The following is a 14783-nucleotide window of genomic DNA, read 5'->3' as shown; positions in this document are numbered from 1 at the left end:
GGATAATGAAACAGTTTGGGTGGAGGTAAGGAATAATAAGGGGGAAAAAAACACTAGTGGGCGTAGTCTATAGGCCTCTGAACAGTGGCAACTCTATTGGACGGAGTATCAATCAGGAAATAGTTGAGGCTTGTAATAAGGGAACATCTATAATTATGGAGGATTTTAACTATCATATTAATTGGACAAATCAAATTGGGCAGGGCTGCCTTGAGGATGAGTTCATTGAGTGTATTAGGGATGGGTTTCTTGAGCAGTATGTAACTGAACCGACCAGGGAGGCGAGCAACCTTAGATCTGGTCCTGTGTAACGAGACAGGATTAATTAAAAATGTCCTAGTAAAGGATCCCCTTGGAATGAGTGACCATAACATGATTGAATTCCATATTCAATTAGAGGGTGAGAAGGTTGGATCTCAAACAAGCGTGCTAAGCTTGAATAAAGGAGACTATGAAGGTATGAGAGCGGAATTGAGTAGAGTGGATTGGGAAAATAGATTAAAGGGTAAGACGATACATGATCAGTGGTGTACATTTAAGGAGTTATTTTACAACTTCCAAAAAATATATATTCCACTAAGAAAAGGGTGTAAAAGAAAAGACATCCGTGGCTAAGTAAAGAAATTAAGGATAGTATTCGATTAAAAACAAGGGCATATAAGGTAGCCAAATCTAGTGGGAGGATAGAGGATTGGGAAAACTTTAAAAGACAGCAAAAAATAACAAAAGATTGATTAAGAAAGGGAAGATAGATTATGAAAGTAAATTAGCAAAAAATATAAAAACAGATAGTAAGAGTTTTTATAGTTATATAAAAAGAAAAAGGGTGGCTAAAGTAAATGTTGGTCCCTTAGAGGATGAGACCGGGAAATTAATGGTGGGAAATATGGAGATGGCAAAAACACTGAATGAATATTTTATATCAGTCTTTACAGTAGAAGACACTAAGAATATCCCAACACTGGACAAACAGGGGGCTAAAGGGGGGGAGGAGCTAAACACGATCAAAATCACTAAGGAAGTGGTACTCGGTAAAATAATGGGACTCAAGGCGGATAAATCACCTGGACCTGATGGCTTACATCCTAGGGTCTTGAGGGAAGTGGCGGTAGGGATTGTGGATGCATTGGTAATAATTTTCCAAAACTCCCTGGACTCGGCAAAGGTCCCGGCAGACTGGAAAACTGCTAATGTAACACCCTTATTTAAAAAGGGCAGTAGACAGAAGGCTGGAAACTATAGACCGGTTAGCCTAACATCTGTGGTAGGTAACATTTTGGAGTCCATTATTAAGGAGACTGTAACAGGACATTTGGATAATCATAATTTAATAGGACAAAGTCAGCATGGTTTTATGAAGGGGAAGTCATGTTTGACAAATTTGCTGGAGTTCTTTGAGGAAGTAACATATAGGGTGGATAAAGGGGAACCAGTGGACGTAGTGTATTTAGACTTCCAAAAGGCATTTGACAAGGTGCCACACAAAAGATTATTGCTTAAGATAAAAAATCACGGGATTGGGGGTAATATTCTGGCATGGATAGAGGATTGGCTATCTAACAGAAGGCAGAGAGTTGGGATAAATGGTTCATTCTCAGACTGGCAATCAGTAACTAGTGGTGTTCCGCAGGGGTCAGTGCTGGGTCCCCAACTCTTTACAATCTATATTAACGATTTGGAGGAGGGGACCGAGTGTAACATATCAAAGTTTGCAGATGATACTAAGATGGGAGGGAAAGTGGTGAGTGAGGAGGACATAAAAAACCTGCAAGGGGACATAGACAGGCTAAGTAAGTGGGCAGAGATTTGGCAGATGGAATACAATACTGGAAAGTGTGAGGTTATGCACTTTGGCAGGAAAAATCGTAGAGCAAGTTATTATCTTATTGGCAAGAAACTGGAAAGTACTGAAGTACAAAGGGATCTGGGGGTCCTGGTGCATGAAACTCAAAAGGTTAGTATACAGGTGCAGCAAGTGATTAAGAAGGCCAATGGAATGTTGGCTTTCATTGCTAGGGGGATAGAATATAAAAATAGGGAGGTATTGCTTCAGTTGTACAAGGTATTGGTGAGACCGCACCTGGAATACTGCGTACAATTTTGGTGTCCATACTTAAGAAAAGACATACTTGCTCTCGAGTCAGTACAAAGAAGGTTCACTCGGTTAATCCCGGGGATGAGGGGATGGACATATGAGGAGAGGTTGAGTAGATTGGGACTCTACTCATTGGAGTTCAGAAGAATGAGAGGCGATCTTATTGAAACATATAAAATTGTGAAGGGGTTGGATCGGGTGGATGCGGGGAGGATGTTCCCGATGATGGGTGAAACTAGAACTAGGGGGCATAGTCTTAGAATAAGGGGCTGCTCTTTCAAAACTGAGATGAGGAGGAACTACTTCACTCAGAGGGTGGTAGGTCCATGGAATATGCTGCCCCAAAAAGCTGTAGAAGCTACATCATTACATAAATTTAAAATAGAAATAGACAGTTTCCTAGAAGTAAAGGGAATTAAGGGTTACGGGGAGCGGGCAGGAATTTGGACATGAGACTAGGTTCGGATCAGTCATGGCCCTGTGGGTAGCGGAGCGGGCCCAGGGGCCGTGTAGCCTGATCCTGCTCCTATTTCGTGTGTCTAATTCTGTTAGATTCAGGAGATGGTTCTGTGATAGTGGATTGGCGGTTAGGATCAGATCAGCCATGATCTTATTGAATGGCGGAGCAGGCTCGAGGGGCCGATTGGCCTACTCCTGCTCCTATTTCTTATGTTCTTATGAATTTCTTTACCCAGAGAGTGGTGAACCTGTGGAATTCTCTACCACAAAAGGCAGTTGAGGCCAATTCATTAAATATATTCAAGAAGGAGTTAGATATATTTCTTAAGGCTAAAGGGATATGTGGAGAAAGCAGGGACAGAGTACTGAATTTGGATGATCAGCCATGATCTCATTTGGAGCAGGCTCAAGGGGCCGAATGGCCTACTGCTTCTATCTTCTATGTTTCTATGAAAGAATCTGTACTGCTTGTACCATGTGTTCTTTTTTCAGACATGTGCAATCAGCAGTTATGGGTGAAAGGGAGCTCAGATCACCTGTAAATATTTTTAATTTTCACTCATGCCCAATTTAACCTGATAGGGATTTGGTTTCAGATTTCTCACACTTGCGTGGTTTTTTGTTGTTTCCAATGGGCTGTGCTGAAGCGTGCTCCGGCGTAGAGGGGGGGGGGCCTTACGGTGGAATCCTGGTCTTTGATTGGCTGACCTGCTTGCCAATCATCCTGAGTGACGTGGGGGCGCCATCTTGCAGGCGGGCCGTTGAAGCTCGTGTGTTGTGTGGGGGAGAAAATAATTTTAAAATGGCGGCGAAAGGAGGACAGTGGCTCGGCAAATCGGGAGCAGCGCCGACTTTATGAAAAAAAAACACCACCAACCCGCATACATACACACACACGGCGACGATCCTTGTTTGTGTGTGTGTTTTGTTTTATTTGATTCCTGCTGCGTGGGCGCCGATTTGTGAGACATGGACCGGCTGGCGCCGTTTGGCAGTGAGTAGCTCCCCTCACCATCGGCGGCGGGGGGAGGCCGGAGAGCATCGACCTCCCTCCTCGGTCACACTGAGCCGGCAATCGAACTGAATTGCACCCAGTTAGTTCGGGGTGGGGGCCGTTTTTGCTTCCCGATAAAGTATCCCTCTTTTTTTAAAATCCAACGGTCTTGGCAGAAAACGCAAATTAATCTGCAGAAACCAATCGCAGCAAACCAGTAAGAGTAATGGAGCAAAAACGATACCATTTTTTCAATACCATTTTTTGTTTTTCATACAGACCCCAGCATCTGCAACATTTGACCCCCTGTGATCCCACCTCATTGTTCTTTGATGTAATGTTTTCCTGACTGACCTGTTTGGACACCATTCACACCTTTGATTGCTGTGATTATCTCTCTGCCGAGGTGTGATAAAGGGCAGTTAGAAAGATTACCTGTAATCATCTGGCAGTATTCTCTGACTGCATATGCTGTGCCTATATGCATCTCTTCACTTCACCTGACGAAGGAGCAGCGCTCCGAAAGCTTGTGATTTCAAATAAAGCTGTTGGACTATAACCTGGTGTTGTGTGACTTCTTACATTTGTCCACCCCAGTCCAACACCGGCATCTCCACATCATTTTTTCAATAGTTAAAGAGTCCCTGAGGCGTCTTTTCCTGCACTAGAGGGTCGGTGCTCACGTTACCTCTGGTTAGCGGCAGGCTGATGACCGCCCCCACCCAATCCCGACCTTTTCAGACTGAATTTAATCATTTCTGCTTTTCCATTTCCTAGCCACCGACTGCTGAAATGTTTCACAAACTGGAGCTCTGCTCATGTGTTCAGTTAGAGAGACCGTGCCACATGTGTCATGTACTTGCTCTCCTTCCTCTGATGGTGGTCCAGGGAAGTGCAGGCAAAGCTGTGTGTGTGGCTGAGCTGTAACAGACCAGGGAAGATTGGTCCAGATTCATTCAACCCGCTGGTTCATCATGCCAACTGCGGCAGCAGTAAACCTCGAATCATTGGCCTCCCTAGCCAGGAAGCCATGAAGAATCAGCCAATAATAATAATAAAAAACAGAAAATTGCTGGAAATACTCAGCAGGTCAGGGCAGCATCTGTAGAGAGAGAGAAACAAGAGTTAACATTTCAGGTTGATGACCCTTCGTCAGAGCTAGAAAAAAGTTAGAGCCTGACCTCGAGTATTTCCAGCATTTTCTGTTTCTATTTCAGATTTCCAACATCCGCAGTATTTTGCTTAAGAATCAGCCAATGTTTCTGCTGCAAAAAAACCCAGTTATCTGGTCATTATCACATCTGCTATTTGTGGGAGCTTGCTGTGCGTTTCCTACATTACTACAGTGACTACGCTTCAAGAGTACTTCATTGGCTGTAAATCACTTCAGGATGTCCTGAGGTCGTAATAGACGCTATATGAATGCAAGTCTTTCCTTTGCTGATCCTCTGTCGGTTTTGCGCTTGCTTATGATGCTCATAATAGTTCAATAGCAACCAAAAGAAAAAAAAACACAACTGCAAATACTGGAAATCTGAAACAAAAACAGAGAATGCTGGAAACACTCAGCAGGTCAGTCTGCATCTGTAATGAGAAAAGAAAGACTTGCATTTATATAGCACCTTTCACTACCTCAGGATGTCCCAAAGCACTTTACAGCCAATTCAGTACCTTTGACGTGTAGTCACTGTTGTAATGTAGGAAACGCAGCAGCCAGTTTGCGCACAGCAAGCTCCCACGAACAGCAATGTGATAATGAGCAGATAATCTGAACAGACAAGTTATTTTTTTCAGGCGCAGACCCTTCAAAAGTGAAAAATAAGAGACGGACAGGCATATAAATAGAATCAAAAAAGGGGATGGGAAAATATAAATAGTTAAGTAGCACTTTCTAACTAGGTTCACATAATGCTGCAGGGCTGCCAGTATTGTCGAACTGCACTCTTAACTTGAGTTGTATCTTTCAGGAGACAAAGGGAGAAATGTAGGATGGGAGAATTTGAATAGTCATTTTAAGTTTTTTATTTCACAAACTGATCAGATTTTTCTCCCCTATAAATTGACATTGTTTTTACATAGAATTACTTCGAATCTACACACAGAAACAGGCCTTTTGGCCCAACTGGTCTATGCCTGTGTTTATATGCCACATGACCCCCTTCCACTCTACTACTTCTTCCCACCCTGCTCCCATATCTTTCTCTTTCCTTCTCCTTTATGTATGCAAGCCTTACCCCATGTATGCAAGCCTTATTGTGAAATAAATTTAATAAAATACAGAAATAAAAACAGAAAACCTGCAAATACAGTAGGTCAGTTAGTATCTGTGGGGAGGATATTTGTGGTTTTACATAGAAACATAGAAGATAGGAGCAGGAGTAGGCCCTTCGAGCCAGCTCCGCCATTCAACGCGATCATGGCTGATCACCCAAGCCCTATCCCCGTAACCCCACGTATTTAATCCCCCCTAACACTAAGGGCCAATTTTTATCATGGCCAATCAAACTAACCCGCACATCTTTGGACTGTTTTGATTGTTTTTGTTTCCTATTTCCAGCATCTGCAGTATTTTACTTCCATGAGATAATGAATTATTGCTAGGGTGGCTGCATGAACCTTTATCAATCCACTGTTACACTTTTAGTGAAAGCTGAGTGGCGACACTAATACGTAATGTGTGTACATGCAATGTATTACAGTTTTGTTACAATACTCGGAGCTGGAAACCACTGAATCATCTTGATCTGATTTTATTTCAGGTGATCCTTTTGATCAACCACCATGTCGTGGTTGCTCTTCTTACCTGATGGAACCCTACATAAAATGTGCAGACTGTGGACCTCCTCCGCTGCTTATATGCTTACAGGTATGCTTAACGGAGAGTGTGACTAACTGGATTGCTCTTCGAAATTGCTGGCGCGTTCTCGATGTGCCGGATGGCCTCCTGTGCTGTACTATTATATGATTTTAGGTACACATACGATAAACTGAGTTTATACGAGACTGCAGGATACATGTTTTCTCTTCCTTACTTATATTTCACATCCTGCAGTTGCAGTGTTTTATTATAGATGTCAGCAATAGCCCCATCCAGGAACATTTGTAGTCCAAAATAATGAAAAATATAGAAAAATTAATTGAATGATACTGGGAAACACATCCCACAATATGAAAAGTGGTTGGGCTACGTGTTCGTATGAGTTGTCTTTTTTCCCCACTGTTCTCGTATTGGTGATTAATTCTGTATATTAATGCATATTTGTATGGTACAGTAATAAAAACAGTGAAGGGTCGGGGTCACAACCCATCCCCAATCATTTTGAGGTCGGCCAACGCAGCTTTGGAGGACCGCCTTCGTTTTCCTCCCAGAAACCTCTATCACACGTGGGGCCTGCAAGTTTGTGTGGTTCCCAGCTCGGCCTTCAGAATAGCATGTCGGCTTTTCCCAGTTCTTAGTTCAGTCCCCTTCCTGCCAAGTTGGCCAAATCTCAATTTTGACACCCTTTCTCCCTTTTCCCCCCCCCCCCCCCCCCCCCAAACAAACCCCTACCCCCTCTCGGTTGGCTGACCCTGGCTCCGCCACTGAATAAAAGTAGTAATTTTGCAGTAATAAATGATGGTAGAAAAGACCTAAAGGAGTCTCACATTCTGAGAGTCTCCTTCAAGTTGAAGATGATCTAGAAGTGGTCATGTCACTCATAGTAAAAGCAATGTAAAAAAAATCCCAGAAAGCACGTGAATAGCAATTTTTGAACTTGTTCAATGATTTGTGATTCTGCTGTAGTTTGACACCTGAGCTTGAAAACTAAGCTTTGTTTTGGTGTCAGATTTTATGCTTGAAGTTTTCTGAAGTACTAGCTGACAACCTCAGGTTTGAGTGACACGATGACATAGCATAAAGCCTTAAAACTCATGACTGCTTTGTATTGAAAAGCATTGTAAAAGGATGGGGAATTAGGAATCAATTCGGAAGATTGGTTGCAAATGGCACTGTTGGGAGATAAAAGAAAAAAGTGGACAATTAATTTTCTAAAGAAATATCCAACTAAACTTCGGTCTTACTAATTGATGATCTCACTGTATAGAACATTTTAGGAGGTTTAATGGGAAGAATAGCTTTTTAAAAATTCATTGTTCTGTTTTGTAGTGCTTTACTAGAGGGTTTGAGTACAAGAAGCATCAAAGTGACCATAGTTACGAAATAATGGTGAGTACATAGATTTTAAAAATTCCCCTATACATAGATATTGGGAGCTGAATACAGAATTTCTTTTGTAAGTGAGGAAGTTCTGATCGTCCCTTGATGATGTTTCTTGTAGAGAAATAAATTCTGTGTGTGGTGTGCATATATACATCATTTTAACTATAGTTTGCAATTTTGTTTATGTATCTAATGTTGAAGGCAGGCATAACAATATTGGACAGCCATATAGGGTTAGGGAGATCTCTTCAGTTGTCACACCTAGTTAACAGGCCAAGGTCCATTGTGCAAGTGCACCAACTAGGTTGACAAAAGTAGGGGAGAAGATAAGTAGTGATTAGGATACATCAATCTTGAGCTTTAAAAGGCATGCTTTTAGGAATTGAATACTGAGTAAACTATATTATGTCAAGATGTTTTATACTTTCCACGCACTCTCAAAATGAGCTATGCTGAGTTTATTGAACAACATACAGTATGTGGAGGAAATTTTAGTTCAGAGACTGAAAATGGCTACATTTACCTGCCTCTTCAGTTCTTCTAGTCAGACATAGCTCAACTGTGACAGTGCTAGAGTTTCACAAGTTTAAAAAAGAAATGCAATTCCTCTACTTAAAGCATTGGAACTAATAAGACTAATGGTGATGGCTGTAAATAGCTTTTTCTTTCCATTACCTACATGCAGACATCTGATTTTCCCATTTTGGATCCAAACTGGACAGCTCAGGAGGAGATGGCATTGCTCGAGGCTGTGATGGACTGTGGTTTTGGAAACTGGTAATATAACGTATTGTTTACTCGCAATACCAATATTAACTCACTTTTTCCAACGAACTTTGACAAAGGTGTATTCTCTGCCAAGGTTTGCCTTCAGTTCACAATGGCCCTTTACAAGGAGCTCATGGACTTTTTTTGTTAACAATGATAGAAGCTGTTCACTCCTCCCATTTCCATGCCCAACAAGCGAAATATCCTCCCCCACCTTGGCACTGAACCCTGTTTCTCTTTTGTTCATCTCGCATCTCCCCCCTCCCCTCCCCAACCCATGCCCTCTCCCAGCTCACCTCAGTCCACGAGATCCACCTCCTGCTCCATTGACGCCCGCTCCCATTAAATTTCTGGCCCCGTGCTAGCTTATAATTGTAATTAACCAACCTCGGATGCTGAACTCCTTTCTAGCAAAGCTGCCGATATCACTCGCTTCTCAAAAAACCCACCCTTGCCGCCTCTGTCCTTGCAATCTACCGCCTCGTCTCCACTTTCCCTTTTCTCTCAAGAACTGAGTTTCACCTCTCGCATACACGCTCATCCCTCCCATAACTTCATTGGAATCCCTTCAATCAGGTTTCCGACCCTCTCGCAGCAGTGAAACAGCAAAGTCACGGACAACATTCTTCGTGCTACTGATTGTGGTGCATTATCCTTCCTCGACCTCTGTAGCCTTTGACTCGGTTGACCACAACATCTCCTCCGTTGTCCCACTCAGTGCCCTAGGTTGGTGACCTCCTGAGTTCAAAGCCCAGTCTTGCCTATTCTTCACACACTGACCCGTCCAAGAAAATAGGCTTCTGAATTCTCTGCCAAGATATTTTGGAAAAGATTACTGACAAATTGCCAGTATATTCCTATAGCACTCAATTGGGATATTGCGCCCAAAATGCACTTGAAATTTCGCTGGTTAGGTTACTTTACAAATTTTGGTTAAAATTCATTTGCATAATTACAAACTTAAAATCTTCCATGAATCAGCGCAATTGGGCCGTGTAATGGAACATAATTGTTTCCTTTTTTCTTTCCATTAAAAAGTATTCCTTGATGTTTGTATTTAAGAGTGGTAACCTTAATACAGCTGAATTTATCAGCAAAAAGAAACATTTTTAATAAGTGTCCAGTCCTCCACCTGTGAGTAACCTGATTTAAAATCACTGAAAATTACTTTTTAAAAGAAAAACTATACTGAACCATTTCATTGGTGTACACTAGTCAGTTTCTTAGTAAATTAAATAATTTTTGATATGAAAAAACTTTTAAAATGTGGCTATTGGTGCGCATGCCTGAGCACAATTTGAAGAGCCTTCCCAAACCAGCGCAATTGGTGGAATCTTGCAATTTTGACCTGGGGGTGTGTCCACTTGTGACTGGGGTCTGATCCGGGCGAATTGAATCTTGAATATATACCCCTCATCGCCGCTCCCTTAACTCCAAGGGACGCAGACTTTAATGTCTATGGCGGACAACTGGCTTAACCATCCATCGCCAGATCCGGTTGGACGACATAAAGCACTATCACGTACTGCTCTCCTTTGCTAAAACTGTTCTCTATTCAATGATTAACCTGGAATGCACAGAAAACTCCGGCTTCTCTTCACCACAAACCACCCTCCCAATAGTAAGTGCAAGCAGCTCATGGACTTTTTATTTGTCACAAAGATCGAGACCATCCGTTCAGCTGCCTCTGCCCCTTCCCCTAACCCACCGGGCCAAACTTCCCCATATGTTCCCCGCTGCCTTAGCCCTGAATTCAATCTTTCTCTGGATTCTATCAGACCGTGGTGTTTCCAAGCTCATGTTGTCCATGAGACCCACATCCTGCTCCCTCGACCCTATTCTCCCCAAACTGTTGACCGCCCAACTTCCCTTCCTGACCCCCATGTTAGCTGATGTTGTTAATGGTTCCCTCTCCTCAGCTACTGTTCCCCTTCCCTTCAAATCTGCCGTCATCACCACTCTCAGAAAAAACCCACCCTTGACCCCTCTGTCCATGCAAACGACTGCCCCATCTCCAACACCCTTTCCTCTCCAAAATCCTTGAACTTGTTGCCTCCCAAATCCGTGTCCACCTTTCCCGCAATTCCATGTTTGATTCCCTCCAATCAGGTTTCCACCCACGCCACAGTACTGAAACGGCCCTTATCAAAGTTAAAAATGACATTCTATGTGACTCTGACCGTGGTAAACTATCCTTCTCGACCTATCTACAGCCTTTGACACAGTTGACTACACCATCCTCCTCCAACGCATCTCCGTCATCCAGCTGGGTGGAACTGCCTTGCCTGGTTCCATTCTTATCTATCAAATCCTAGCCAGACAATCACCTGCAGCAAGCTCGGCTTCTCTTCCTACTCCCGCATCGTTACCTCTGGAGTCCCCCAACGATTTATCCTTGGCCCCCTTCTATTTCTCATCCACATGCTGCCCCTTGGTGACATAATCCGAAAACACAATGTCGGGTTCCACATGCACGCTGACGACACTCCGCTTTATCTCACCACCACCTCTCTTAACCCCTCCGCTGTCTCTGATTTGTGACACTGCTTGACCGACATCCAGTATTGGATGAGCAGAAATTTCCTCCAACTAAATATTGGGAAGACTGAAGCCATTGTCTTTGGTCCCCACCACAAACTCTGTTCCCTGGCCGCTATTTCCATCCCTCTCCCTGACAACTGCCTGAAGCTGAGCCTCAATTTTAACATTCTCATCCTTGTTTTCAAATCCCTCCATGGCCTCGCCCCTTCCTATCTCTGTAACCTCCTCCAGCCCTACAAGTCTTTGAGATCTCTGCGCCTTTCCAATTCTGGCATCTTGTACATCTCCAATTTTAATCGCTCAACCATTGGTGGCCATGCTCCTTTAAAATCTACCTCTTTGACCAAGCTTTTGGTCAGCTATCTTGCTAGCTCCTGTGGTTCGGTGTCAAATTTTGATTGATAGCACTCTTGTGAAGCACCTTGGGATGTTTTGCTACAGTAAAGGCATAATATAAATGCAAGTTGTTGTTTTGTTGTTGAACCAGCGTAAAAGATCGCAGAAAACACAAACTTAAGTGGTTTTGGGTGTAATTCACTCACATTTAAAATTCCCTGATCTTTTGTGCTGGTTCGGAAAAATTGTGCTGGATTCTGGGTGGAAACTCTAACCCACTTGTGTTTTTTTATGGCTGTGTTGAACTATGCAGCACCTTTACCCAGTAACTCACTGTTTATTACGTTGTTATACACTAGAGAAATGTACAATACACCGGTTAACCACCGTTTTTTTTAAATTCTCTTTTTTGAAGGCAAGATGTAGCCAACCAGATACGTACAAAATCCAAGGAAGATTGCGAGAAGCACTACATGAAACATTTTGTTAACAATCCGCTGTTTTCTTCCACTTTACTGAGTTTGAAGCAGTCTGAAGAAACCAAAGACCTTGATACAGCAATCACATTTAGATGTGAGTATTAGTTAGATTTGAAATTCTAGAAGGAGTGTCGGACAAAAAACCTAACTGGAAGATGGCTTCCCCAGCGACTGAATTGTGGCAGGCCTCTGAAAAGGCCTATGAAGACCCCCCTGATGACTCATTAAGCTTATCCAATGAGTAGTTGAGCTATACAGACCAGAAAGATCCCAGGTTTGATCCTCGGTCTCTGCTGAGTTGCTGATATCTTGCCGGAGCTAATAGGATTGCTACAGTTGGCTTTGGTGTTCCTGGGTCACAGAAAGGAAAATTTTCCAGGCTGCTTGTTCCTGCGGGGATGTCGGGTGCCGACTTGATCAGGCTCGACTGTGATGCCCATCCAGTTGAATAGCTTGTTGCTACTCGCTGTTCACCTGAGAATGTCATGCATTGAAGCACTGGTCTTCAAAGAAGTAATAGCTACCGGAGGCTAGTGCATGTTTCTTATAACTGTCCAAGTCCTCTTAATCTTGTACAGGTACAACCCCGGTAATCCGGCACCCTCGGGACCAGGCCAGTGCCGGACCATTGAAAATTCCGAACCACTGAAGGGTTCCTTGTACTGAAACCAAAATTCGAGGGGGAAGTGCAACGAGGACTTTCTGGAGGCCGAGCTGGTTGCAGTACTGGAAGTGCTTACAAGTGGAATAGACTCTTCGCCATGCAGTCACAGAGCATAATTAAACCCAATGGCCTAGAAATTGTCTATAGCCACGTTTGGGGCGCCAGCCTCGCCAGGGCACTAAAAGTAGCGCCCCGGAAGCATTCGCGGCCGCCCGCCGGAAAGGGGAGGGGCCTTGTTCAGCGGGATCTGGGGCCCAGCTGGGCCCCCGAGGATCGCGAGTGCCGGCAAAAGAGCCCGGCACCTTGGAACGCAGCCGGCACTCCGCCGGTTTCAATTCGTGCCGGACCACTGAAGGTGCCGGACCGTCGGGTGCCGGATTACCGGTGTTGTACCTGTACCAACACAGGTCCTGTCAACTTAGCCAAACTTCTGATGGAGCTTTTTTTAAATAAAAAAAAAGAAAATTATGCAAATCTAAAGTAAAAGACAGAAAATGCTGAGTGTACAGCAGGTCAATCAACATCTGAAAGAGAAAACTATGTTAATGGTTCAGCTGTGAACCTGTCATCAAAACACGCTGCTTGTGATTCTGGGGTGGGTGAGGGGGGGGATGAAGAGAATCTTATGGCCCATCTTCTCGCGTTGAGATTTAATTTTTGGTCTTCGATTTGAAATTAAACTCCATTACTTATAAAATAAATCGTGCCGTTGTTTCCCCCATTAACCACAGCTTGTGATGACCCGCCCAGACCAGCGTTTGATTCTGCAGTGTCGAGGGACATGGCAGGATATATGCCAGCACGAGCAGACTTTGTTGAGGTAAGTTGTATGTCTTACTTGGATTGTAGAACAAATTCAAGAATCAACATTAAAAGAATCGAACAAGTGTAACCATTTGCAAATAATAATAAAAAGGACTAAAATGTCTGTTTAACCCAGAGACCGGTTCGAATGTGGAACGTGCTACCACCTGGAGTAGTTGAGGCGAAAAGCAAAGATTTATTTAATGGGAAGCTATATAAGTACGTGAGCGAGAAAGGAATAGAAGGATATGCTGATCGGGTTAGACAAAGTAGGGTGGGAGGAGGCGCGTGTGGAGCATAAACACTGGCATAGACCAGTTGGGCCGAGTGGCCTGTTTCTGTGCAGTAAATTCTATGTAAAATCATTGTACAAATTGCTTATTCTGCACAATCTTTTAAAACACTAAATATTGACTCTAGTTCTTTAAGTAAAAAGGCTTTCAGTGGTGTTAACAATTGGAATGAGTACCCGTGCAGTCCTAATACAGGAAACGTTGTGCTATCCGGCACCGACGGCACCGAGCTGTTGCCGTTCCCTCAAAACTGCCGGACAAACCAGCGTTAATGTTGAAGCATCAGCTCCGTATCGGGCAACAAACACTGTTGCTTAGCAACAGCTTCTAAACAGTCGGCCCGTACCTTGGAAGCGTCTCTGTCGCTTAGCAACAGCTTCAGAGAGACTTTGCAGAGCCTGACTGTTGGAAAAAAAAAGCCACGAGAAGAAAAAAAACTAACAAAACGGCTCCTGATTTTTGCCGGTGGCTCGAGCTTGCCGGACATTTAGCCTCCGGATAACACAAAGTTTCCTGTAATGTACGTTTTAGGGTAGCTGAAAGTTAATTAGAGAGGCCTTGTTTAATTGAAGTTAACTAGTTGGCTGCTTTATTTGTATATTACATAGTTATTTTATTTTATTTGGGATTCTGTTTTCCCCAAGCTGGTCATGTTATGCTTTTCCCCCCCACCCCCCCATTGAAGTGCACTTGGATGCAGTGCAGTATATTGTCACATGGTGGTGCCAAATTTTAATATTTGCACTGGTGCCAAAGTGTGCCAATATCTTTGGTTTTGGCGTAGATATTAGGGTAAATTAGTCACCCCCATGCTCCAAGTGGGGAGACATGCTCAAAGGGGAGCAAGTATTGGAGAATCAAGGCACAAGTCCTTGTAGAGCATGGATATGTGAATTTACCTTGTCATTTGATACTTACTCTTCAACAGGTTATCCCGGCTGACCAGCTGCCTTCTAATGAATGTTGCAGCAGTGCTTCTCTACTTTTCACATGGCATTTTTGTTTGGAAAGATCTGAGAAAAAATATTTGAACAATACTGAAACTGATGCATCTATTTCTCGTACAGGAATTTGACAATTATGCAGAATGGGACTTGAGGGATATTGATTTTGTAGAGGATGACTCTGATATTTTGCATGGTGAGTTTT

At 43.3% G+C, this 14783-nt stretch overlaps 1 protein-coding gene across 6 annotated transcripts in view; it reads left to right on the top strand.

Annotated features, from left to right (window-relative positions):
- The first annotated feature begins 3329 nt into the window (after nt 1-3329).
- Nucleotides 3330-14783, top strand: part of tada2a (transcriptional adaptor 2A) — a 29112-nt gene continuing 17658 nt past the window's right edge. For 5 of the 6 annotated variants that reach the window (XR_015073261.1, XR_015073264.1, XR_015073263.1 and 2 more), the window contains exons 1-7: nt 3330-3548; nt 6308-6414; nt 7696-7755; nt 8435-8526; nt 11810-11967; nt 13269-13357; nt 14702-14774. Coding sequence is in view for 2 of the 6 variants with exons in the window: in XM_085964934.1 (XP_085821060.1) it covers nt 3524-3548; nt 6308-6414; nt 7696-7755; nt 8435-8526; nt 11810-11967; nt 13269-13357; nt 14702-14774 (604 nt within the window). In the remaining 4 variants the exon portion in view is untranslated. The remainder of the gene's footprint in view (nt 3549-6307; nt 6415-7695; nt 7756-8434; nt 8527-11809; nt 11968-13268; nt 13358-14701; nt 14775-14783) is intronic. The other variant, XM_085964933.1, reaches the window with a different exon arrangement.

This window comes from Somniosus microcephalus, chromosome 22, assembly GCF_052327205.1.
Source record: "Somniosus microcephalus isolate GS21.2 chromosome 22, FLI_Smic_1.0, whole genome shotgun sequence".
Taxonomy (NCBI): domain Eukaryota; kingdom Metazoa; phylum Chordata; class Chondrichthyes; order Squaliformes; family Somniosidae; genus Somniosus; species Somniosus microcephalus.
The sequence above is the reverse complement of the archived record's forward strand: the minus strand, read 5'-3'. Positions and strand labels throughout refer to the sequence as shown.